Here is a 27,413-nt window from a genome sequence, read left to right on the forward strand (position 1 = left end):
GCATTTCTGTCTCATCAGAGGCTACTGAAGGGAGCTAGCTGGGCTCTTTGTCCCCTTTTTAAAACTGCCTTATTGAGATATAATTCACAAACAAAGAATGCACCCATTTAAAGTAAATAAATTCAATAGCTTTTAGCATATTCATAGAGTTGGACAATCGTTATTCTAGCTGATGTTAGAACATTTCATCATCTCATAAACACCTTTAATAATCACCTTCTTCTCCCACCACCCTCAAATTCTCTGCTCTAAGTAACCATTAATCTGTTCAGTCTCTACAAATTTGACCTTTACAGACATTTCATTTGGAATCATACACTATGTGGTCCTGTGTGGCTTCTTTCACTTAGCATGATGTTTTCAAGCTTATCCATGCTTTCACATATATTAGTATTTTGTCCCATTTTATGGCTGAATATTATTCTATTGTATAGATATACCTGTATCCCGTTTTCAAAGATCATTTGGTCACTAGGGCCATTACAGAATGTTTCACTTACCAACACACACGCGTCCGTCCACACCCACAGCCAGACCTGGGGGACAGTCACAGCGGAAGGACCCTTCATTGTTGATGCAATGCCCATTCATGCAGATTCCCGGGGTCTGGCACTCATCAACATCTGCCCAGAGAGGGGAACACAAGCCAGGCCATTACTCTGACTTCATTACAGAGTTGACCTACTGCCACCACTGTACATTATCAACATTTGGTTTTCAATTTTATAACTTGTGCAAGAATACACAGATGTGACAACAAATCTTTTACACAAATGCAACTCTTTCAAACACATTTTCAGAAAGATTGAGTGAAAGTAGATCATTTTACCCATTAGAAGAGTATGATAAATTCATTTTTCATTATTTATTTGGCAATTCTGTTTAATATTACTCAACTCAAATTAGTTAAGTGAAACTAATTCTTGCAACCAAGGTAAATGTTTGTAATTAACTTTCATTTACACATACATAAAATTCTAAGATGCTGTTTTAATTCAGTCAGTTCACAGTAACAAAATAATTTGAAGTCTCTTGTAATTTTCAAAGTGCTTAAATTTATGAAATGTAACCCACCATTAAATGGCTTCCCCTTAAAGGGGAACAGCCTTCAAAACACAGAGCTGCCAAATCATGAGCATTTCAAAATTTATGGATTACAGCATTTGTAATAAAAAATTAATAAAAGTTTCAATAAAGCAGGAACTGGTGAGATTTAGGTCATCTTTTAATGTATATTTAAGTTTCTTAAGAAATGCTGAAAAAGTTACAGGCTGTAATGTAATGCTACACACTGGAACAGAATGCTAATCTCATATCCTGTGATTAATCCAAGTTAGCTAACCTTGAGATGACATTCCAGTCATGAGTTCAATCAGCAAAGCCACAATACTTCTATTTAATACTGAACTTCCTTTTCATGAATAGTCAAGAAACTACTTTCATTCAGAAATACAAGAATCAGTCTTGATTTTTCTCTGTCCACTGACCCTGGAATTTCACTGACATTATAGGGTTTGGGTATGAGTACTATTTGCTATTCAGATCAATTTGTGTGATCGAAGGCAGGAAGTATTCATGGAGTTAATTTTGTCCAAAAGGAGGAAACTGGAATAAAGCTTGTTTTTTTTAGTAGAACTACAAAATTTGTTCCATCTTATTAAATTCCAACTGTGAATATAAACATAATGTAGTCTTATTTATTTCCAAGAGTTATCTTTTGCTTAGTAAAACTACCACTAGAGCTTGGGCTTCAAAATGGTTTTATAAACAAAACAGTTGCTAGAAATATTCAAATTACTTCTTCCCAAAATCAGTGTAAGGCTTTTAGATATGGATATGGTAACAAATGATATATGAATTAGCTTATGGAAAAGATATAATGCAAAACCAGCAGTGAATGACAGTGGAAAATCTAGTTTTGAGAATACAATATTTTTCTTCCTCTTTTTTTATGTAAAAAGTTGAGAGAACTTATTTCTTCATTGTCTTTTCCACATTTGCTAGAACCAATCTGTCATTCCCTTAATTCTTCCTATGCCATTATTATTTTTGTAAAGACACTGGTGTTCCACAGACCACAAAGTATGTTTTTCTAGGAAGCTTTAGACACCTGCCGTACTGAATTAGTGAGAGATGTGAATAATACAAAATCCACATGAAGAAACTGAAGTAATTCTTGCATGATTCATTCAGATAAAAAAGATGGTTTCAATCATGGTTACTTTCCTATCTCAGAGCCATACATACCAGTGCAGTAACGCCCATTTGGAGCCAAGATAAATCCTGGTTTGCAGATGCACTTGAAGCTGCCATCTTCATTAATGCACATCCCATTCAAACACATGTTGGTAGTTGTACATTCATCATGGTCTACAGAAGGAGAGAGAGTGACTTACACAACTGGCCTTGAGGAAACCAGTTCCCCCTCTTCCTACAAACAACTGCCAGGCATATTCTATTGCATAAATCAGCCAAGTGGTCACAGACATTTTTTTTTTCTTACAAATGCCAACCAAGTGAGAGCAAATAGTGCGGAAAATGTGAAGGACCTTTAGTGTAAGGGACATAGAGGAAAAGCATTAAGGAAATTTTATGTGTAGTTTCTATTAAAATCACATGAATAGTGTTTTATTTTGATTACCAAAACGTTACTATTTATTTCATCAGATGTTTATATTGTATGAGAGAATAAAGCAATGACAAAGCTCACTGCACATGAAATGATCTGGACTTTGATTAGTGGGTGAAATATGTGTTTCTGTACAAATAGAATATTTCTGTGGCATATTGGTGTTTACTACACTGCTAGACATCACCAGGACCACAAATTTGGAGATCTGATTATCACATACATCAAATGTTTTTGTGCTTCCCTAGACTGGAGGTGGGCCTTTTCTGTATTATCAGTGTTGTAACCCCAACAGCCAAAATACAGTAGGTGCTAAAAATTACAAAGAATAATCATTGCTTTAATTAAACATACGCCACACAAGAAATTCCCAGAAGCAATGAACTATTCATTTATTATTATATTTCCAAGAATTCTGTCCCTTCATTTCAATAGTCTTTTGTTACATGTATTTATATTTTACCTAAGTCATCTGAATGATTCTCATATATGTACTGTATGAGCTTTCATGGTAGCAGTCTATATGGGTCTAAATAAAAGTGTATATATTCCTTAAAAAATCTTTTGCAAGGGAGCAGACACTTTCCATACCAACACAGTTTTTTCCATCTGTAGTTAATTCAAAGCCAGCATTGCAAATGCACTGGAAACTTCCATCTGTGTTCACACATCGACCATTCTTACAAAGAACCCCATTCTGGATGCATTCATCAATATCTGGGGAAATTAACAATATTAGTCTTTTAAAATAATCACAAAAGCAATAAGACAATCCATGTAATATCCAGATCACGGTGCTTCTTTAGAAAAATGTTCATCTCTCACCAGGTTTTTTCCCTTGGATAGGTAGGTGTAAGCAGTTCTACAACCCTGACTTATAACAGCTGAAGGAGGGAGGAAAAAGAAAAATGAAATGGGGTGTACAGTGAATGTAGAAGAGGGTGGACACTGCAGCTAGAATGTAGCTGCTTCTGACACAGTGGTTGAGACCTTAAAAGTCAGAGCAAGTGAAACTGCTTATATGTGGAATCCAAAAACAAAAAAGGCACAAAAGAACTTATTTACAAAACAGATACAGAAAACAAACCTATGGTGACCAATGCGGTGAGGGGGGGAGGTATAAATTGGGGATTGGAATCGACACATACACACTACTACATATAAAACAACAAACTCACAAGGACCTATTGTGGGCTTCTCTGGTGGCTCAGTTGGCAAAGAATCTGCCTGCAACGCAGGAGACCCTGGTTCGATTCCTGGGTCGAGGCGATTCCCCTGGAGAAGGGAACAGCTACCCACTCCAGTATTCTTGCCCAGAGAATTCCTTGCACAGAGGAGCCTGGCAGGTTACAGTCCATGGGGTCGCAAAGAGCCGGACACAACTGAGCGACCTTCACTTCACTTCACTTCAAGGACATATGTATAGTATAGCATAGGGAACTCTACTCAATACTCTGTAATGACCTATATGAGAACAGAATCTAAAAAGAGTGGATAAACGTATGGTGGTGCTGGTTTAGTCACTAAGTGGTGTACAGCTCTTGTGACCCCACAGACTGTAGTCCGCCAGGTTCCTCTGTCCATGGGATTTCCCAGGCAAGAACGTTAGAGCGGGTTGCCATTTCCTTCCCCAGGGGATCTTCCTGACCCAGGAATCACACCTGTGTCTCCTGCACTGCAGGTGGACTCTTTACCACTGAGCCACCAGGGAAATCTGGATAGATGTAAAAGTGTAACTAAATCACTTTGCTGTACACTGAAATTAACACAACACTGAAAATCAACTATAGTCCATCAAAAATTAATTTTAAAAAAGACAAAGCAAGGAGCTGAATAAGAATGAAATAACTAAGGAATATCTGGATTAAGAGCAACATGACAAAAATTGCTGGAATAAAGTGATTCAAGCAACTGCCAGTGGATGAATAGGAAATGAAAAAAGGAAAAGAAGGATTATCTTCTAAAAGAATTCTGGGACGAATCAGCAGTGAGGTAGAGCATTTGGACGAGGATGGTGGGTGTAGCAATGGAACTGCATTAAGAGCAGTCATGATGTGGTATTGGACTACGTGTGAGGTTCAAAGAAAACAGTAGCTGAGAACAACAATAAATCTTAAACTCCGTTAACCAGAGAGCAGTAATGCTACTAATGTTACTTGGAGAAAGGAAGCTGTGATCTAGGGAAGGAAGATAAACCAGATTTTTTTGTGAGGCCAGATACCACACTGCCTGTGTTACATATGCAAAAAAGTATTTATGTTTGAAGAGAGCACTTTGAGGGTGACATACAGTAAATCTGTAATAATGTAACAGCACTTATTTCATTCCATGTCTCTCTTGAATAAATTCACTTTTAACCTCAACAGCCTGGGTCACTATATTTCATGGAACATTTTCATATGTGAAAGCAAGCTGCCTTACCAATGCATGCTTGCTTGGTAGGAGTCCGCTGGAATCCGGCGTGACATTTACAATAATAGGATCCAGGTGTGTTAACACAATCTCCATTAGTGCAGGGATTTGATGTGCATTCATCAACATCTGTGAGCAGCAAAAGAAACCATTACAGACTTCACTCCATTTCTAGAAATGTTTGTTTAAAATATATTTAGGCCTCCCAAATTTGAGAGAAGGCCAGTCAGTGCTAATAGTCTAAATAGCAGAGTATTTATAAATGAATAAAAATTCCTTTCTTCAACTACAGAGGCCCGTCTGGAGAGTTACAAAAATATCACCTATTGGAGAATACAAGAGAATTTGCTTTAACCAAGAAATAATGATTTTTCAATTTGAATAATGTACAATGATCAAAAGCATGAGCTTGGGGAAGACGCAGCCATGAGTCCCCAGAGGCTAGAAAATGTTTATTATCTAAGTAATCTGGGCAAGTTAATAGCCTCTTTAAGGCTTACTACAGAGTTAGAAGATTAACTAAAAGATTTTTAAAAGATATATATTTATATTATATGCTGTCACTTCTATTAGTTTTTAAAAAGACAGACAAATTATGGAATTTTTTGTTAACTATTTTTTGTGAACTCAACTATATATGTAACTATATATCAAGGCTTGGATAATTGAAGCAAAAAACATGGGAAGGGGTAAAAATGGAAATTAAGTGGGAAAACAGTCTATTATATTTTTCTGGTTTCTCTAGGATCTTAAAATCGGCACAGGGATTTTTTTTTTTATAAAACCAAGTTTTATGGAAATACTGATTCTGATCCTAAGGGTGAGAAACCTCACTGCTCTCTCTTTAAATTCTCCAAGTCTTGATCAAATACAAATTTATCACAGAATTCAAGGACTGTGCAACCAAATGACAAAGTGGACAGCAAGAATTAGTTAAATCCTAGAGAAATCATGTTTGTATTAGAAAAAGCAATGCCCACTAAGTATTATTTTGAATGCCGGTGAATTAAAAGCCTGGCTGACTGGTTAGGGCGTAATGATTTGCCCTTTCATAGACATAAAGAAGCCATTAACATATACAATTTCAGCTAAATTGGTGAACACAGCAATAAAATCAATTCACAGTTTAACCATTTTTGTAAACAGATTGCTTCTTTCACAGATATTCTTAAAAGAGTAACTGTACTCTACCAAACTCACCAACTTCATTAATATAAACACCTAGGCTGAAAGCAATTAAACTTTCTCTGGTAACAGAGTGGGGAAAAAACACTCATGGCAAATAAAATTAAAAACAACAAAGAAAAACAGGAGTAAATACTTTTTCAATTCATCCAAAGATGCGTGGCATCCAAAGATGCCTCCATTGAGACTCACATTTAAGCTTTTAGTTGATAATAGCGATTCACTGAGCCAAAGGAATGAAGCAAAAAGAGAAAAGACAAGAGTTCAGAGTGTTAGTAAGCATATCAGGCATGACTAACGGTCTGTGCAACAGGCTGTATCACCTTCAGTAGACAGTGCTGCAGGTCGTGTCTGACTCTTTGCCTGACTATACAGTCCATGGAATTCTCCAGGCCAAAATATTGGAGTGGGTAGCCTTTCTCTTCTCCAGGGGATCTTCCCAACCCAGGGATCCAACCCAGGTCTCTGGCATTGCAGGCAGATTTTTTACCAGCTGAGTCACAAGGGAAGCCCCATGGTCCTAAATCTATCCTTAAAAGATCATCAAAACTCTCTTCATTGCCAAATACAGCAATGTTGTTCTCCTCTTTGTATTTCATTTTTTGGCTGTACTTAACACTCCTTTTCTCTTGAAGGCATAACTTTTCAAGGCTTCAGTGATACGTATTTTCTAGATTATTTTGCCATCTCACCAACATTATTACTAATGTTGCTAGTCCCTACGGTTCTAGCTGTACTACTCCAGCTATCTTTTAACTCTTCCTGTTGTTCAGCCTGGCTGCAATAATCACCTATATGTTGCTGACTCCTAAATTTTTAACTCAAGTCCTGAACACTCCTCTTAGCTTTAGACCTCTACAGGTCAATACCCAAGACACCTAAAACTCAACATGCCCCAGAGAGATTCATCAACCACTTCTTCCCAATCTCTGCCTCACAGCTCATGTTAATGATGCCACCGTATGTCCAGTGTGACTCCGTGAAGAAGGAAGAAAAGGGAGAGGCAGAGACAGAAATAACATTTAGAACCAGAAAGGACAGGGGATTCTTTTTTTTTCTTTTCCTTTCTGGCCATGTCACGCAGTATGTAGGGTCTTAGACCAGGGGACAGAACCTGCACCCCCTGCAGTGGAAGTGTATAGTCTTAACCACTGGACAGCCAGGGAAGTCCCGGGCAGGGATTCTTGAACTAGTCCAGCTCAGCAGTAGGTTAAGGAAGCACATGGACGCGTAAGCACACAGGGAAGATAACTTGGAAATTAGCTTTACTTCAAAATCATATTTAGCCCTACTTGTTCCTCTAATCTAAAAGCTATTTAAAAAATTAAGAATAATGAAAGACTCATGAACTTACCTATGCAATCCCCGTTTGCATCCTGCTTATAACCCATGTTGCATTCACATCGGTAGCTAGAAACAGTAGGTATGCAGCGTCCATTTAAACAGAGATTAGCATGGTGCTTACAGATATCTATTGTCTGGTTCAGAATAGCTATGAAAAATTAGAGCACAAATGATATTCCATCACTCCAACATGGATTACTTTCTTTAAAGTTGATTGTTAAAAGGATATTTAAGTACATTATTTAAGTGTACATATCAAAAGCCCACATTATTCTGTAGTTTACTAAAACTTTAATGTTGAAATTTAAAAACTATTCTTGAGACACATGGTTATAACTTGCATTTGTTAAGTTATATATCTGGAAACTTTGCCCATAATGTCGTCTTTTTAAAATGTCAGGAATGTTCTACTGTACATTTGAATGCTTCCCACTTTTTTTTTTTTGTAACCATGCTGAATATCCAGATATAGTAAACAGGCAATATGCCAAAAAGAACAAACATAACACTGTAAGACATCATTAAATATTATTAGCAAGAGCAGTTATTTTAAAAAAGAATGAACTTAAATGTCAAACACGCCAATGCCAATTCTGGCTAGAAGCCCACAGTTCTCAATTTCTTAAGTTATTCAACAAAAGAGGGCAAGGAAAAGAAAAGCTATTTCATTATAATATTTGTTTAGGCACAAGCAAGACATATTCAATTTATCTCAGTTGAGAAATGGTTCTGGAAAATAATTCAAGGAGTGTATGATTGAGACAGCTACAAGTAGCCAAATGAAATACTGGAACCAAAAAGAATGCTCTTTAATGGCATCATCTGGTCTTGGAATATTACCCCACTCTCACCTCTATTTTCAAAGAGAACCTGGGTCACTCAGTCTTTTCTCCAACTTAGAAAGTTTATGGAACATAAAAATAACACTTTACTAAGACTGTTTTACTATATTATGTTTTAGACCTCAAAGTAGGTTTCTGCACATACATACACATACCTTTTTGGGAAAAATGATTAGATATTATAATATTTTTTAAGGGGGAAAACTAGAGAGTCTACACACAAAGTGAACACTCACTTAGTCCAGTGATGATGGGCCCCTGCCCCCCGGCCCCTACGCCAGCTCCCCCAACACCAGGAGAAAAGCCGTTGCCTCCAGGAATGGGGATGAAGCCTGCTCCTCCGGGGCCATAGCCATTGCCATTGCCACTTGGGGCAAAGCCATTCCCCCCAGCGCCTCCAGGCCTGGAACCAGCACTCCCTGGAATCCCTCCTATTGGAAGTCCATCCAAGCAAAGTCTGCGATATTCCTCTAAAAGAGAAGAAAGTTCAGTTAAACACAAATGGATATATTTCTGTATAATAAAGGTAATTTGTGTACTGTAATAATCATTTTAGGTTATCTATGCTTCATGATATGAATGAGTCAGTTATTAGCTTGATAAATGTTTTCAATGCTAGCAGTAGCAGGAAAAATACAGGTGCTTCAGGAAAAAATTGAAATCTATAAGCCATATTTTAACTGAGTAGCATACCCAAAGAATTGTCTATACATACACTTTGATTTTATGTCTCTTAAGTGCAACTCATAAAATTCCAGATATAACTGTAAATGCAAGAAATTCACTTGAATGGATGGATATTAAACCTTTAAGTAATTCATTCTATATTTGGTTTTACTTAAATCTCCAGCAGTATCATACCTACACATTTTCCCTCTTTTCTTTTTTTAAGGGATTAATATGATTAGAATATTTTTTTTTCTAACGTGGACTCTTAACAGAATACAGCATTTAGTAAGCTTTTAAATCTGCTAATTGTTTGTCGAAGTATCAAAGTTGAGGGAAAAAAGTATAATTGCCTTATTTTCTTAACTGTTATCAGAATTAGGGCACTGTATAAAAAGAAATGAAAACTGTTTAACTCAAGTAATTGTTTGAGTATTAATATGACTAGGATGATGAGTTTTCAAAATTATACACTATGCATTATCTATGGTTTTAAAAAAATTTTACTACTCAATTTTGGAATTACAAGGATTAGAAACTTAGGAAGAAAGGCCCTTATTTTTTTTCCTCCATAAAAGAACATACAGATGCATATCTTTATAAGCATATTTCAAAAAGCTGAATTATTTTTCATACTTAGAACATGGAGGCAATATAATAACATATTATTGATATACTTTTATGTGATGAACACTACACTTTACTATGCATGTTATATTAACAAGAGGAACTACTTCTCGTTCATCTTAGAGTAATTTTCTGGTATAGCCTCAACTACACGGCAGTTAATATAGCAAAGTGAATGACAGTGAATTCTGAATACAAAATTCAGTGTATTCTGAATTTTCAAGGTCATTAGAAAAGGGAGGAAATATCTCTTAAGGACTGAAACACAATAAGCTGAGGGTATTCCTAAAATAAAATAAATGAAGGCCAAACTTTGTTATTACTCAAGCTTCAAATGGAAGATTAGGTTTTAAAACTGAACTTAAATACCGACATTCAAAATAATCATTAAAATTCTTGCTTAAAGTTAATACATGATAGGTGGTTAGGGTTTTTTCTAATATTAACAAAAAGAATATAATGAAGACTGATCCCAATAAACAATGTCATCCTAACCCCCTGTTAGTGAAGACACTAACAGGAATGCAAAGATGATCTGTCTTTAAGGAAAACACCAAAGCACATTATTGTTACTAATCTCCCTGACTCGGCGTGTCCTAAGCACATGAGCAGCCAACAGCTCACCGGAGCCCCTGACGGGACAGGCTTCAGGAATAGTCCCAAGGCCCCAGCAGCGGCCAGGCTCACAGCAGCACTGCATTCTGGTCATCCTGCCCGGAAGCTCTTGCGCACAGCGACCGTTCACCAGGCCTGAGAAACACGTGCCGGTTCTCTGATCTAAACACGGGAAAAGAAAATAGAAGACACGACAGAATCACCCTGAGTCCTCACATCATTTACGGCACATGTTAAGAGATGCTAAGTTAAGGGGATTATCTTACTTAATTTCTAGTACATCTCATTCTTTCAAGTTCTATCACATTTATTCATGCTTTTGTCTATTTAGAAGCAGATACTCACTGAGCACCGATGCCGTGCCATACCCCTGGTGTACAAAAACGAGAGGCATGAAGAGCTATGAGCCCACCATGCAGTAAGAAGTCATGCCGAGACAGACGCAGAGCTCAAATGAGGGAAAGCGACAAACCCATCTCAGCCTAGACTAGTCAGTCACCCAGCAGACCTGCAGATCTATACTGTTGTTCACTACAAAAATTTTATGGTTATTTATTACACAGCAACACAAAACTGACACAGGTACTATTTTAGAAAGACTGATCAGAACAGCTCCATTGAGGCAGTGACACCTGAGCAGACGTTAATAAGGTGACAGCATGAGCCACACAAGTAACCTGAAAGAAGGGAAGTCCAAAGAGAAAGAAGAAGATGTGCTTCACGTGCGTGAAAAACAAGGCGTCAATGTGGCTGGAGAGGAGAAGGCAGGAGGGGGGTGGAAGATTCTGAGCTCAGAGGCGTACAGAGGGCAAGAGCACGAACAGCCCCCAAAACCACGAGGGAAGTACTTTCTGCTTTTATTTGGAGCACCAGAAAGAGCGAGTCTAGTTTTACTACATATTATTTAACTTTTAACAAGATGCTTCCAAGAAGTTCTCTCCGTGACCGCAAGAAACACATACCACAACCATCAGGAGCTACATGTCACTGATGCAGATGAAACTATTAACTATAAATAATGCTATTGATAGGGAAGGCCTAATTTTTTACACTAGATACTGAGTTTATAAATAAATATGTTAGTTCCTTGAATGGTCCAAAGCTTACCTCAGGTTGCTTCCACGCTATTGTTAAATAAAAGAATTGGCTTTAGTTAGGTATTATTCCATGCAAGAATCAGACTGCCTATCAGTCCCCAAAAGAAACCCAGTATGACCAAGAGAAAGTACAGAATTCAACACATGTAGGTTTACTTAAAGGCACTGCAGACACTTTATAAATGTCACTTTTTAAAAAATTTATTTAATTGGAGGCGAATTACTTTACAATATTGTAGTGGTTTTTGCCATACATTGACATGAATCAGCCATGGGTGTACATGTGTTCCCCATCCTGAACCCCCCTCCCACCTCCCTCCCCATCCCATCCCTCTGGGTCATCCCAGTGCAGCAGCCCTGAGCACCCTGTCTCATGCATCCAACCTGGACTGGTGATCAGTTTCACATATGATAATAGACATGTTTCAATGCTATTCTCTCAAGTCATCCCACCCTCGCCTTCTCCCACAGAGTCCAAAAGACTGTTCTATACATCTGTGTCTCTTTTGCTGTCTCACATATAAGGTCATCATTACCATCTTTCTAAATTCCATATATATGCGTTAGTGTACTGTATTGGTATTTTTCTTTCTGACTTACTTCACTCTGTATAATAGGCTCCAGTTTCATCCACCTCATTAGAACTGATTCAAATGTATTCTTTTTAATGGCTGAGTAATATTCCATTGTGTATATGTACCACAGCTTTTTTATTCATGCATCTGCCGATGGACATCTAGGTTGCTTCCATGTCCTAGCTATTATAAACAGTGCTATGATGAACACTGGGGTACACATGTCTCTTTCAATTCTGGTTTCCTTGGTGTGCATACCCAGCAGTGGGATTGCTGGGTCACCAGTTGAGTGTGGACAGGCTGCCTGTCGTTGGGAATAATTTCACAGGCAGATTTCAACTCCCAAAAATGATCCAGGAAAATCGTTTTTAGAATATTCATTTTAGAAACCTAAAGTATTATATTCTTAAATTTACTTGATTTACTCATCACAAATAGGATGAAAATTAAGATATGGAACTTCTAAACTCTTCACAGTAACCACTGTTACAAAATACATTCAGTGCTACACAGTATGCTGATCGTATTTGTCTCTTCAAGGATCTCTGAGGAGGAGCTTGAACCATAAGATTTGGGAAGAAAAAGAAAAGAGTCATGGCCTTGAGTCAGGATACCTAGGTTTACATCAAAATATTATTAATTGTTTTATTCTGTAACCATATCTACCTACTTCTTATTCATGAAATAGGGTTAATGGGAGGATTAAACAAAACAACATATGTTCTGTTTCTAGCAGAACGATGTATTAGATACCCTGAGTATCCCTCCCAATGGAAACATTCTTGATAAAACATGAAAAACGACTTTAAAAAATCATCTCACTGACATGAAAAAGGGGAAAAACTGAGTCTCAAAATGAAGTGAAAACAGGAATCTTTGGAGGTTAAGTGCACCCACGTTTCAGCTTTTGCGCTTCTGTAAACTCTGAAGACTCTGGTTTTCAACTCTGATAGTTTTACAGGGGCCAGAACCTAAGAGATAAAAGCCTAGATTCACCTCTCTAATACAAAACATAACAGGACACTCCCTCATAAAGCAGGGGTCCCAAGCAACTATATCCTTGTTATATGACTAATGCAGAGAAAAGCAGCTAAGAGACTTGCCTGTTTCTACCTTCGTGCTGGATGGAGGGAAAAAAAAAAAAGACTCTTCCTAAGAATGTGAAACCACAAGCTCTTTCTCACATAGATGGCTTTGTTGTCAAAATATTAGGTTTGTGTTCTGAAAACTTCAAAGGAGGAATATTGCATAAAGAGGTCTCCAGGCAGGGATATTCAAAGTACCTTACAAAAACCAACACAACTAAGGACTTAATACTGACACAGGTTTCAAAGAATTTCCACATATAAAGTTCCAGGAAAAAAGGAGTAGATAACAGTAAAGTAACTAAACAAGTAGGTAAATAAATAATACACAGGGAAACAAAGCTCAATGAATGTTAGCTGAATAAATAGCAGGTTTCAGATACTGGAATGGTCAGATCAATTTTGAAAAATCATTAATAGTTTTTAATTAATGATAATTCATTATATATTAATAACTAGCCTTTAATCTATTTAAGCAATTAAAAAACTAAAAATGTGAACAGAGAAAACAAGTCCACAAACAATGAAAGAACAGACTTCAAAACATTCAATGATGTGTCTATAAATAAAACAATCATAACTGAAATAAATACTTAGTGACTATATTAAGCAGTGTACTACACATAGTACAGTTAATGGACATGAGTTTGAGTAAGCTCCAGGAGTTAGTGATGAAAAGCGAAGCCTGGTGTGCTGCAGTCCATGGGTCGCAAAGAGCTGGACATGACTGAGCGACTAAACTAAATTAACTAACTAACTGCATGTAGATGAAGAGAGAATTCCTGAGCTGGAAGATATAGCTGAATATATCATGGTAGTGTAGTTCAGAGTCAAAGAGATGGAAACTCTTGGAAAGAGGTTAAGAACTATGGGGGTGAGTGTGAAAAGGTAATTTACATCTAATAAGGCTAATAAGAGTATTAGAAAGTGTCAAAAGCAGACAGTAGGGCAAGAGGCCATAGTGAACAGGCATTAGTTTACAACCTTCTAATGATGTTGCAAGATAAGTTCAGATCTAGGCAGTCCAATAAATCCAATAAATAGCTAAAGTAAGTAATAATACTTACTTTAAATAATAGTAAGAGTTAATAAATAAGTCCAGTAAATAGTTAAATAAATAAAAGTGGGAAAACTAAAAAGAAATCCAGAGTTTGCACCACATCACTCTGAAACTGCAGAACAACAAAGAAAAGGTGAAGATCTTAAAAACAGCTAGAAAAAAAAGATAGATTACCTGATAAGGAATTATATTTAAATCAATCACTGACTTCTTAATAGCACCAGTGGATGCTAGAACACAACAGAATATTTTCTTCATATGCTGTGATAAAATAACTGTCAACCTAAAATTCTGTACCCCAAGAAACCATCTTCCAGAGGGAAATAAATTGAGGCCATTTTCAGGAAAACATAAATTGAATATTCTACAAAAAGGTTCTTGCCAAAGTAAATTTTAGAAGAGGTGTTTTAGGTAAAAGGGAAAACAATTCCAGGGGAAGGTTTAAAATATATAATAAATAAAGAGGGAAAACACTGTTAAGATACATGGACAAGTAATAAAATATCAAACAACAATAATAATAATGATTAATTTGTTGCAAATGGGGAGTGGAAATTGGTTGGACTTTTTTACCTTGGAAGGGAGAGATCAAAGTGTAACCATTCTAATATTCTTTTACTGTTTATATGTGGGTAAAAATACAGACAATTTTAGGCTTTAAGTTATTATATATGTATCCTCAAACAGCCAGGATAATCACTAAAGCCACAGAAATAAAGTATGTATTTCTAAACAACAGATGAAAAAGAATGGGCTGTGGAAGAATGGAAGGAGGGAATGAAAGGATGAAAGCCAGAATAAATCAAAAAAATTAAGTGATAAACAGAAAATAACAAAAAAGAGAAAGTACAGGAAAAGCACAATAAATGAGAAGCAAAAAATGATTATAACAAATAAAACAAATGCATCAGTTACTGTAACAAACACAAATGAATTTAAATATCAATTTAATAGATAAAGATTTTGAGACCATGTCCCCCAAAATTTAGAGTCAGGCTCTTTGAAGAAACATATTTAAAATAAAAGGAAGCAGAAAGATTGAGAGAAAAAATATCCAAATAGCATATATTTAAATCTTCCTCTCCAATTCACAAAATGCGATGCAAAAAGACATTAGATAAAACATATCAAAAGAAAATATTTAGAAACATATCAAGAGGAAAAGAAAGAAAACTTTAGAGAGTCAATACATATCAAAAAAGGTGCAATTCACTATGAAAATATAACACTTTTAAGCAGTCATTACCTTATAACGTAGCATCAAAACATTAAAGCAAAAGCTTAAAAGGCCACATGGAGAAATTGAGAAATCTCCTACAAAGGTGGAACATTTATACACCTCTGTCGGTAACTGATAGACACAGCAGATAAAATCTAGTAGTTCTAGAGAACATTTGAACAGTACAGTTAACAAGTTTGATCTAACAGATATAGCTATCCAACAGGAAAACACAAAACTTTTTCAAGCCCACATAGAAGATTTTCAAATCAGGGGAACCCCTGACACTTCTAAACCACTCATGTGTCAAATATACCAACACACAGGAAATAAGGTAATATGTTTAAAAAAAAAAGAGTAGGAGTGGAACAGGAATCTGTACTAGTCTCAGAATCTGGAAGTCTTCAATGATATTGTGAGAGGTCCACAAATGTGTACTTACACTGAATACTGCAATGCAAATAAAAATGCCTCGTAATATACAGGCACTATTACAATTCCCACTAATGGATATTCCACTGTGACTAGTAAAGTACAAATTCATTTAAAATTATTACTAAATATCCAGTAGTTTGTTTCATTATGTATTTTTCTCAAAGATATTGGGTTATCATCATGCATGGATCTGAAAACATTTTTGATGTTAAGGAGGAGGTCTTCAAATTCAGTAAACATAATTAACTACTATCCTATAGTTTGAAAACCTCTCATCAGTCCTGTAAGATATGCTGGAGGAAACCATGTCACTGTTGAAAGGACTGAGGGACAGAAAGAGAGGACTGGCAAGTAAATCATAACTAATTTTCATAAATTCTATAATTAGTCTCTTTGAGGAAGTCAAACCAGTCCATCCTAAAGGAAATCAACCCTGAATAGTCATTGGAAGGATGGTGCTGAATTTGAAGCCCAACACTCTTGCCACATGATGCAAAGAACTGACTCTCTGGAAAAGACCCTGATGCTGGGAAAGACTGAGGGCAAGAGGAGAAGGGGGCGATAGAGGATGAGATGATTGGATGGCATCACTGACTCAATGGACAAGAGCTTGAGCAAATTCAGGGAGACAGTGAAGGGCAGGGAAGCCTTGCATGCTGCAGCTCATGGTGTCACAAAGTCGGACATGACTTAACAACTGAACAATAGCAATAACATCGGAGAGGTAAACAATCTACTTTCAATCTTTTGCATCAAAAACATGAAAATGTGATACAGACACAGTGTAGCGTGATGTCTCATAGTTAAGATCTTTCCAAAAATACATTACAAAAGGAAAACAGTGCCTGGGAGCTGGGTTATTTCCTTCGTCTCTCTCAACTGCAAGATCCTTAGAAAGTACTGTGTTGAAAATGTGCCATATGGAAGAATAAAAAGGAACATCCCTTACAACTAAAAGTTGTCAAGACAGGCCATCCCTTCAAATATGGAATTATTAGGGGCAAAGAAAGATGAAGGGTGTTTATAACACCATTAGAACAAATTCTCCTAGTGCTTGGTATGTGTTTAACTGCAGAACTGATATGTTGTAAGTAATGAAAACATGTCTATTCCTCTAATAATCTCCTATCACCCTCGCTATACTCCCAGAAGGTTTACATCAAGTCTTATTTAAAGCCACACTGAGAAAGAGGAAGCAATCCATCTCCTTTGATTAAAACATAAATCTACCTTGAAACAAAATATGGTACTCTTATCAGAGTTTGTTTCATGGCTTGACATTTAGTCTAAACTTGATTTAAAAGAACTAATAGTTAATTACACAATGTGATGAAAACTTGGTAAAAGATGGGGGAGGTTGTACCTTGAAAAAACACATCTCTTGTTGAATGAGCTTTGCTCATTAAAAATGAAGGGGTCAACCAGAAAGCCATGATGAGGTGAGCTCAAGTCAGAAGACTAGTGATAGTATGTGTTCAGTAGATAAAAATCATGGCCTCAGACTTCATCCACTGATTCTGCAGGCCTGCACTTGCCCTCTGAGGGTCTGGCATCAACCTGAGTTCCATTTGACTAATTCTGCAGATTCTTGCTATTTATAAAATACTTGCATGTTGCTTTTGTGTTTCCATCATACACGAAAAACTAGAACTAGGAAGAACGAATAAGAGAACCACTGTGGCTCCGTGGTTTACTTCTTCCTTTAAAGCAGAGAAGTTTTTCTTCCTCATTACCTAACTTTCTCTCTCAAGGACATTCTTTATTAATTAAAACTATGCCCCCTGACTCACCAGTCACTTTTATATGATTATTCTGATTAAAATTAAAATGCTATACAGTGTTTGGTTTCAGCCCTGTCTCCTCTACATCCTTTCAGTTCAGTTCAGTCACTCAGTCGTGTCAGACTCTTTGTGACCCCATGGACCACAGCACACCAGGCCTCCCTGTCCATCACCAACTCCTGGAGTTTACTCAAACTCATGTCCATTAAGTCAGCAATGTCATCCAACCATCTCATCCTCTGTTGATCCCTTCTCCTCCTTTGATCTTTCCCAACATCAGGGTCTTCAAATGAGTCAGTTCTTCGCATCAGGTAGCCAAAGTGTTGGAGTTTCAGCTTCAGCATCAGTCCTTCCAATGAATATTCAGGACTGATTTCCTTTAGGATGGACTGGTTGGCTCTCCTTGATGTCCAAGGGACTCGCAAGAATCTTCTCCAACTCCACAGTTCAAAAGCATTTATTCTTTGGCACTCAGTTTTCTTTATAGAGTCCAACTCTCACATCCATACATGACTACTGGAAAAACCACAGCTTTGACCAGTTGGACCTTTGTTGGCAAAGTAATGTCTCTGCTTTTTAATAAGCTGTCTAGGTTGGTCATAGCTCTTCTTCCAAGGAGCAAGCATCTTTTAATTTCATGACTGCAGTCACCATCTGCACTGATTTTGGAACCCCAAAAAATAAAGTTTCTCATTGTTTCCCCATCTATTTGCCATGAAGTGATGGGACCCAGATGCCATGATCTTAGTTTTCTGAATGTTGAGTTTTAAGCCAACTTTTTCACTCTCTTCTTTCACTTTCATCAAGAGGCTCTTTAGTTCTTCTTCGCTTTCTGCCGTAAGGATGGGGTCATCTGCATATCTGAGATTATTGATAATTCTCCTGGCAATCTTGATTCCAGCCTGTGCTTCATCCAGTCCAGCATTTCTCATTATGTATTCTGCATATAGGAGAAGGCAATGGCAACCCACTCCAGTACTCTTGCCTGGGAAATCCCATGGATGGAGGAGCCTGGTAGGCTGCAGTCTGTGGGGTCATGAAGAGTCAGACATGACTGAGCAACTTCTCTTTCACTTTTCTCTTTCCTGCATTGGAGAAGGAAATGGCAACCTACTCCAGTGTTCTTGCCTGGAGAATCCCAGGGATGACGGAGCCCGGTGGGTTGCCGTCTATGGGTTTGCACAGAGTTGGACACGACTGAAGCGACTTAGCAGCAGCAACAGCATTCTGCATATAAGTTAAATAAGCAGGGTGACAATATACAGCCTTGACGTACTTCCTTCCTGATTTGGAACCAGTCTGTCGTTCCATGCCCAGTTCTAACTGTTGCTTCTTGACCTGCATACAGATTTCTCAGGAGGCAGGTAAGGTGGTCTGGTATTCCCATCTCTTGAAGAATTTTCCACAGTTTGTTGTGATCCACACAGTCAAAGGCTTTGGCATAGTCAATAAAGCAGAAGTAGATATTTTTCTGGAACTCTCCAGCTTTTTCAATGACCCAGCGGATGTTGGCAATTTGATCTCTGGTCCCTCTGCTTTTTCTAAAACCAGCTTGAACATCTGGAAGTTCATGGTTCATGTACTGTTGAAGCCTGGCTTGGAGAATTTTAAGCATTACTTTGCTAGCATGTGAAATGAGTGCAATTGTGTGGTAGTTTGAGCATTATTTGGCATTGTCTTTTTTGGGATCGGAATGAAAACTGACCTTTTCCAGTCCTGTGGCCACTGCCGAGTTTTCCAAATTGTTGGCATGTTGAGTGCAGCACTTTTATAGCATCATCTTTTAGGATTTGAAATAGCTTAACTGGATCCATCACCTTCACTAGCTTTGTTCATAGTGATGCTTCCTAAGACCCACTTGACTTCGCATTCCAGAATGTCTGGCTGTAAGTGAGTGATCACACCATCATGATTATCTGTGTTGTGAGTAACTTTTTTGTACAGTTCTTCTCTGTATTCTTGTCACCTCTTCTTAATATCTTCTACTTCTGTCAGGTCCATACCATTTCTGTTCTTTATTGTCCCATCTTTGCATGAAAAGTTCCCTTGGTATCTCTAATTTTCTTGAAGAGAGCTCTAGTCTTTCCAATTCTATTGTTTTCCTCTATTTTTTTTTGCTTTGATCACTGGGGAGGGCTTTTTATCTCTCCTTGCTATTTGGCACTCTGCATTCAAATGGTATATCTTTCCTTTTCTCTTTTGTCTTTCGCTTCTCGTCTTTTCAGAGTTGTTTGTAAGGCCTCCTCAGACCATTTTGCCTTTTTGCATTTCTTTTTCTTGGGGATGGTCTTGATCACTGCCTCCTGTACAATGTCACGAACCTGCATCCATAGTTCTTCAGGCACTCTGTCTATCAGATCTAATCCTGTAAATCTCTTTCTCACTTCCACTGTATCATTGTACTGAAACTTCTGTAAAGCTCAAGGAAACGCACTAGGATATTGTGGCAACATCACATTACCTTAAGGACTTTTAAATGCTTACTCTCCATTGTCTGAACTTGGCTTGTTGCTGACTGGCAATTCTGCGTTACCCAGGTTCCCTGCTAGTTCTGTGTGCCCAGCAGTAGCTGGCACATTAACTTGGATAAGAATCTGTTCACTGCTGCCTGTCAATCAGGCTTCCCTGGTGGCTCTGATGGTATAGAATCTGCCTGCAATGCATGAGACACAGATGTGGGTTAGATAACTGGGTCGGGAAGATCTCCTGGAGAAGGGAATGGTACTCCAGTATTCTTGCCTGGAGAATTCCATAGACAGAGGAGCCTGGCAGGCTCCATGGGGTTGAAAAGAGTTGCAAAGAGCCTGTCAATCACTACTGACTCATTGTTGACTGCCAGTCACTCTTCTTGCCTCCAACGTGGAAATGAAGTATTAATAATGTCATGAACATTAAAATGATATAAGGGTAATTAAGTTGTGCTATGAAAAATGCTTCACTGTCTTCTTCCATCACATTTTAACATTATAATTAATTTCAATTTCATTGACTAATAAATAGACAGCATGAAATTTTCAAAAAAAAAAGAAAAAAATTATGTATGGGTCTACTTTTTTTAGAAATGATATCTCTTAGTAATCTTTGTTGAAAAAGAGGGCTGTTTCCCAGACATTTTTAAAAACTTGATGGAAAACATAAAATAAAAACAAATTAAGAATTTCATTTTTATACTTAGCATAAAACAAAATGAGAAAACTATCCCATTATAAATGACCATTAAACTCTCCTGCCATATGAAGCTATTTCTTATACATAAGAGAAAAAGGAAGCTTATTGTTGCCTTATAATGTTGTAAATATTCAGGGGGTTTTGAATAACTAAGGAATCAGGGCAGCATTCAGTATGTGCCACCCTTAGAATAAAGCTGCAGATAACATGCAGTTTCCTGCTCAAGAAAAGAATTTTGAGAGTATCCAGCTCATTATTGTTAGCATATATATGGTTACAAAACAAATAGCATGGAAATACTTATGACATATATAATTCAATCATAAATAAATTCCATCTAACAAAATACAGACTCAGATTTAAAAAAAATCAAAATCAAAGATCTCTTACCTATTAAAATTCTAGGCTTATTTTTTTCTTATGTGGAAAACATATACTTATTCCAAATGAAACATAGTTAAATTCAAAAAATTTTCAGCTGCTTACTTAATTTTAACATTGGTTTTGCAATTTTGGAATGTCATTCTCCCCTCCTTAGGGGCTTTCCTCTGTTTCTGGGTCAGGATATTGATACTGAAATGAGCAGAAACTCCTGGTTAGCATGGGACTCATGTGCCACAGCTCCTGGGGCTCAAGCAGGCTCTCCCACATTCTAAGCATTGGAGACCATAACTGAGTGCCATCCCATCATCTCCAGCAGTCAAAGGATGCAAAGCAGCTATTAATTAATATTAATGAAATTCTTATGTTCAATCCCATCTCATTCATTCATTTGCTGGTTTGCCTCTTCATTCAGAAAAAGATTTACTGAGCCCAAACTTCTGTGGAAAGGATGGTATCAGGTACCGAGGACAGAAAGCTGCGTAAGGCAGGACCTAATAGTGCTTACAGTCTGGCCAATGAGTAAAGCAAAAATACTTGCAACACTGTGATAAACCCAGAAATGAAAGAAAGTAAAAAATATTATGGGAAGGGCTGACTGACTTTGTCCAGGAAGTAAATGTGGGTTAAGCAGGGATGGCTGTAAAAACAGTGATGTCTAAGTGGGGATTTAAAGGATGAGTTGGGTTTTAATGAGCATAGTAGGGGGAAGTCAAGATGCTTCAGGCAGAGGAAATACCGTGAGCAGTGTACTTGTGTACCACAATAAGAGAAATGTGTGAGGTGGTAAGTGGTTAGAAATGAGTCCTGAATACAGGCTGGGTCAGGCTCTAAAGGGCTTTGAAAGTTCAGGTAATACAGGTTTAGAACTTTATATAAGAAACAAGAGATAAAGAAAGTTTATCATGATTTAATGGTAAACCAAATATCTGACACTGAAGAAATTGTTGGGGATCTTCATCATGATTATTTCAATATGATGAAGTTTATGACTAAAAAAAGGACTTAGAAACTTAAGAAATAAGGGAGAAAGAAGTAACTTAGAAATCTGATCTAAAACACTAACACTTGTTACGGCAAATTCTGCCTTCTCACTAGTTGGTCTAGTTGTACAACTCATTCTCAAAGGCCTTCAATTACTCCACACTGTCTACCAAATAAATCACATGCATCTTATTTGGCATTTTCAGAACTTCACAGTAATAACCTCACTTATGTCTCCAGGCAAATTTCTTCTTGTCATTTCAAGAATATAGGTTTCCTAAAGTCAGAGTCTATGGCATCCAGCCAAGGATGTTCATTGATGACTCCTAAACTGACATTTTCCCTGTAGAGTTGAGTTCATGCCTGTTTCAAGTGGAAGACTGCATGTGTGTGTGTGTGTGTGTGTGTGTGTGTGTGTGTGTGTGTGTGTGCACGCGTGCACATTCTTTTGCTATATAGTTTAAGAAAATTAAGCCAAGTGTAGGTGGTTCTGCTAATTTTCAATTCTGTTAAATTATGTTAAATGAATCAGACTTAGTATGCAGTGAGCCAACTGACAGCACTGACCCTAAAAACAGATAATTTGCTCAGTTTTACAGACTTAACATCTATAATGTATTACCAAGTGTAAGACAGAACTCTGATTCATTCGTAAAGAACAAATAATCATCATTCAAATCTTTTCAAAGCCAACTGTCCATGTGTTGGGAGAGAAACTACTCATGCTGGAGGCCCTGAGATTTAGACAGAGGGTCTCTGTTAACTTAAAGTATCTAAGGAGACAGTATAGAACCAGAGTAACACAGATGCACGGAGACCCGGTTTTAAACCCTGGCTCCATGGATCAGCCCTGATACATCATATAAGTCACTTAACCTCTCTAAACCTCAATGTCTTCATCTACAAATCAGAATACTTATGCCTATCACACAGGGCTATTAGAAGCATGACATCCTCATTCTCCTATACCTCTTCCTCCCACTAATGATAACAAGTAGAAGGAATGAGGAATATTTTATTACCTATTTACTAAAGGAACTGAAGTACAGAGGTCAGTAGCTTACCCAAGGCCCCACCACTATGTGATGGTAAGGTGTAGATGGCCAGTGCCTTACACGTGGTGCGTGTTTGATAACTGGCAGCTGGCAATTTTAACACTGCCACCCCAGTCTCTTCTTTGACTGCTACTTTTGGACCACTGTCTATGATGACAACATAGTATTCTGAAGGCCGGATCTTCTCTCTCATCTCTTTGCTGTTGGATGCCACAGCATGGTGTTTGGTGTCTCAACAAGTCAACTCAAGCCTTTTTATTGGTAGCCTGTGACCTCTAGCTTACATCTTAAACTCTCTGTACCTTCCATCCCATCAACCCAGTTCATGCGTGCATCATTTGGATATACAAAGTCCCTGGTGCTTAGGGACTCACACACCCTCCCAATGGGGATGGGAGATGGTCACTGCCCAGGCAGTCATCCTCTAGTGAACCAAGCAACTACAGTCTTGGGGTGCTGGTTTGATTTCCCTAATTCAATTCCTGTGCTACATGAGTCTTTAGTGATCTTAAAGTCTAAAGCTTATTCAAAAACAGATGACCTACACATGACTGAGAGCACTGTTTTATCTTTCAAAATCAAAGAGAACATGCAAATATATCTGGCTTTAGTTAAAATATGCTTAAAACACACAATTAAAGGTACTGATTTCTTTTTTGTAATAATTATCTTCACCAGAATAAACACATGCTAAGTAAATAAGACCCTGACTACATTCATGATTCCTAACAATGAAAGAACTGTTAATTACTACACTTTGTCTCCCAAAGCAGATTTTTAAAAATCTTTCTCGTGCCTTTGTGTCTGCAACACTCAGCAATGTTTTGAGGAACTCTTTCTTCATTTCAAAAATGACTCTGACAACATAAAGCAACTCAAATGACTTCTGATACTGAAGTTTGTGACATGAGCACCTGGCTGATCAAGCCCTCGATAGCGGTACCGTAAACAACTCTTTTTTTTTTTTTTTTTCATTTATTTTTATTAGTTGGAGGCTAATTACTTTACAATATTGTAGTGGTTTTTGTCATACACTGACATGAATCAGCCATGGATTTACATGTATTCCCCATCCCTCTTTCAGTCACTTTCCCAAAGGTTTTATAATTGTTGCCATCTCCATACCTGTTTGGGCTGTTCTGTCATTAGAAAGAAGCAGTGCATTGTGCTTCTCAAAACCAAGAGGCTTACCGATACACCGAGAGCCATCTGTTGAGGTTACATATCCCCGTGGACAAACGCAAAAATAGCTTCCCACGGTGTTGGAACATTCGCCAGTTTCACATATCCCAGGAATGATGCTGCACTCGTCAATGTCTAATCGGGAAGAAGGAGAAGATGACTGAGAAAAGCCTTCACTAAATAGCTTTTAAAAAGGATCTTTTAAAAAAAAAGGGTATGAGAGCACTTATGGGTGATTAGGTCGGATCGTATAACCTTGAAGATACTCTTGTTTCAGGCCCTAAAGAATTTCTCACACTATCTATGGGAACTGAGATGAAAGTAAACTCCCATGGCAGTAAAACAAGGCCAACGAAAGCAAAACTCCATATCCTCTTTTTCCTCCTCAAATGCAATTTAAATTGGAAATAAGTAAAGATGTAAATGTTTTAGTTTCCATTCTACATCATTTAGGGACTTATCCTACTAGAGACTTTAAAAACACACACACACACACACACATGCAAGGGTTACATTTTTAAATATGAAATAAGTACATTTAAAATTTTATACCTAATTTTCACATTAATTATCTGAACCAATGGAGGGTGGCAAACACCTTTTTTTTTCCTATTTGGCTTCAGGATATGTTTTTGTACTTACATCTGAATATGGGTATATCTGGCATTCTGGGAATTAACTTCAAACCTAAAATAATACAGTAAAATGGCAAAGGGCAAACGTGGGTGGCTTTGGGAGTTATCCAGTTTTCCCATTGTGCCTCCCTAAATTTATCCATTCAGCTTACTCAGAGCTGGGACTAGTCTACTCCCTTTCACATTAATGAAAGGTCTGCTTTCTTTTAAATTTTCCCAAAACCAGAAAACCTGGCCATCTATATAAGCTTTAATGTACTTTTCTTTTCAATAAGCACAGAGAGGTGGAAAGTCAAACAAAGCTACAATTAGGTACACTGGGAGCGACTTGCTAATATACTGAAAAGGAAATGAGCCAGTGTTAAGAGAATCCAGTCAGAGATGCCTGGGAATTAGCTGTCCTCTCTAAGCAACACAGTTAGCAAAGACCAAGTGAATACAGGGAACAATTATAAAAGCTATAAGCCTAGATGATTACTGAAAAGTAAACCTGAGCTTTCGGTTTTTTAAAAGATGTGTGTATAGATATATATTTATGTATATAAACATATATATGTATGTATATTCAGTCACTTCAGTTGAGTCTGATTCTTTGTGACCCCATGGACTGTAGCCCACCAGGCTCTTCCATACATGGGATTCTCCAGGCAAGAACACTGGAGTGGGTTGCCATGCCCTCCTCCAGGAGATCTTCCCCATCCAGGGATCGAACCCACGTTATCTCCTGCATCTCCTGCATTGCAGGCACGTTCTTTTACTGCTGAGCCAACAGGGAAGTCCCATATACATATGTGTATGTGTATACACACATATATACATACATGTACATATGTATATAAAAACATATACATTAAAGACATATATATGCTTAAATGCATTGATAAAAAGCACAGAAAAATTATATTCTAATTATAAATACAACGAAATAAATTTTAAAGCCCACAATTTAAAAATGGTTGACAATGCCTTAAATTTTTTTCCTCTATTGCTCTATGTGATCCAACCAGTCCATCCTAAAGGAAATCAGTCTTGAATATTCATTGGAACGACTGATGTTGAAGCTGAAACTCCAATACTTTGGCCACTTGATGCAAAGAGCTGACTCATTTGAAAAGGCCCTGATGCTGGGAAAGATTGAAGGTGGGAGGAGAAGGGGATGATAGAGGATGAGATGGTTGGATGGCATCACTGACTCAATGGACATGAGTTTGAGTAAACTCTGGGACTTGGTGATGGACAGGGAGGCCTGGTATGCTTTAGTCCATGGGGTTGCAAAGAGTCGGACATGACTGAGTGACTGAACTGAACTGAACTGAATTGCTCTATTCATTCTTTTTTTCACCACCATTTATTCTAACAAGTCATTCATGCCTATAAACGGTATCATGAAATAACTATATGCCTATGTCTTCTTGGAATGTTCTAATTCAAAAATATTACCAGATTCAGACAGTCTCTAAAATAGTCTCTTCATTAGAGGCTTAACAGTTAGCCACTGAAGACACAGTGGTACAAATCATAATCTATCAATTCCCCTAGAGAATCCAGAATTCTAACATGAATTGGTATTAAGAGGACCAAACATACAATGTGGTGAAAGAGTTACCATCAGATTTAATCCAACAAAGTAAAACCACATGTGGAAAATTAGGGTCTGTTGCATCTTGTGTTGCATCTTAATAAAACTGAACGTAGATTCAGAAGAGAAAGGAAACTAGAAAGCTATACTGTGATAACCAGATAAATTGGTAATCACTTCTAGATAAGGAAGACAGAAAAAGCAAACCGCACACAGTAAAGCAGGAAGCACTACAGAAGTGAAGGACCAAAACTTTCTGATTCTCCTTCGTCTAAAGCTACGCCAACAACCAAGGCACTTATGGAGCCTAGGACTGAGCCAAATTCTTAAAAATCAGGAACCTTAAAGTCTTCCATTTAAGCATTTACTCTTATTTTCAGGCATTTCCTTTCATAATAAAGTACTTCTTTGTGCAGTACTTCCAAATAGCCTTTTTGACAACAGAAAGAGTAGAAATTGAAAGATGTTTGACTTTTCTTTCAAGCAGAGAGAAAAAACCCTGGAACACAGAAGAACACATGGAATAAGATTAAATCTGTGAGTTTTGTGTTAAATATTTTATTTTACAGAAACATGTTTCTTCCTTAGAATTAAGTAAGAACCTTAAAAGGTCAGCTTCAAAATAATTATATGTAAAAAGGCTCTCAGTAAAGTAGTTAAGAGTTCTACGTGAAAAATAGATCTGCTCACCTACGCCCTCCTCTGGCTTTGACCACATCCTTAAGGCTGTCTTCCCTGATGGGAGCAAAACGGTTATAGCAGTTCTAGGCTAGATCTTTAACTAGGACATCTAGAGTAAGAGAAGTTATCTCTTCCAGTGGCTCACTCCCAAGAGGAAGCGAATTTTTCCCCAGGAG

General features: G+C 37.5%; 1 protein-coding gene across 1 annotated transcript in view; it reads right to left on the minus strand.

The window, feature by feature from the left end:
• FBN2 (fibrillin 2) overlaps positions 1 to 27,413 on the minus strand; it is a 219,801-nt gene that overhangs the window by 96,117 nt on the left and 96,271 nt on the right. Inside the window, exons 8-15 of the mRNA XM_043465961.1 lie at positions 24,352 to 24,477; positions 10,330 to 10,482; positions 8,649 to 8,882; positions 7,581 to 7,718; positions 5,051 to 5,170; positions 3,221 to 3,346; positions 2,248 to 2,370; positions 501 to 623 (exon numbers count right to left, since the gene is read on the minus strand). Coding sequence (XP_043321896.1) covers positions 501 to 623; positions 2,248 to 2,370; positions 3,221 to 3,346; positions 5,051 to 5,170; positions 7,581 to 7,718; positions 8,649 to 8,882; positions 10,330 to 10,482; positions 24,352 to 24,477 — 1,143 coding nt within the window. The remainder of the gene's footprint in view (positions 1 to 500; positions 624 to 2,247; positions 2,371 to 3,220; positions 3,347 to 5,050; positions 5,171 to 7,580; positions 7,719 to 8,648; positions 8,883 to 10,329; positions 10,483 to 24,351; positions 24,478 to 27,413) is intronic.

This window comes from Cervus canadensis, chromosome 4 (assembly GCF_019320065.1).
Source record: "Cervus canadensis isolate Bull #8, Minnesota chromosome 4, ASM1932006v1, whole genome shotgun sequence".
NCBI lineage: Eukaryota > Metazoa > Chordata > Mammalia > Artiodactyla > Cervidae > Cervus > Cervus canadensis.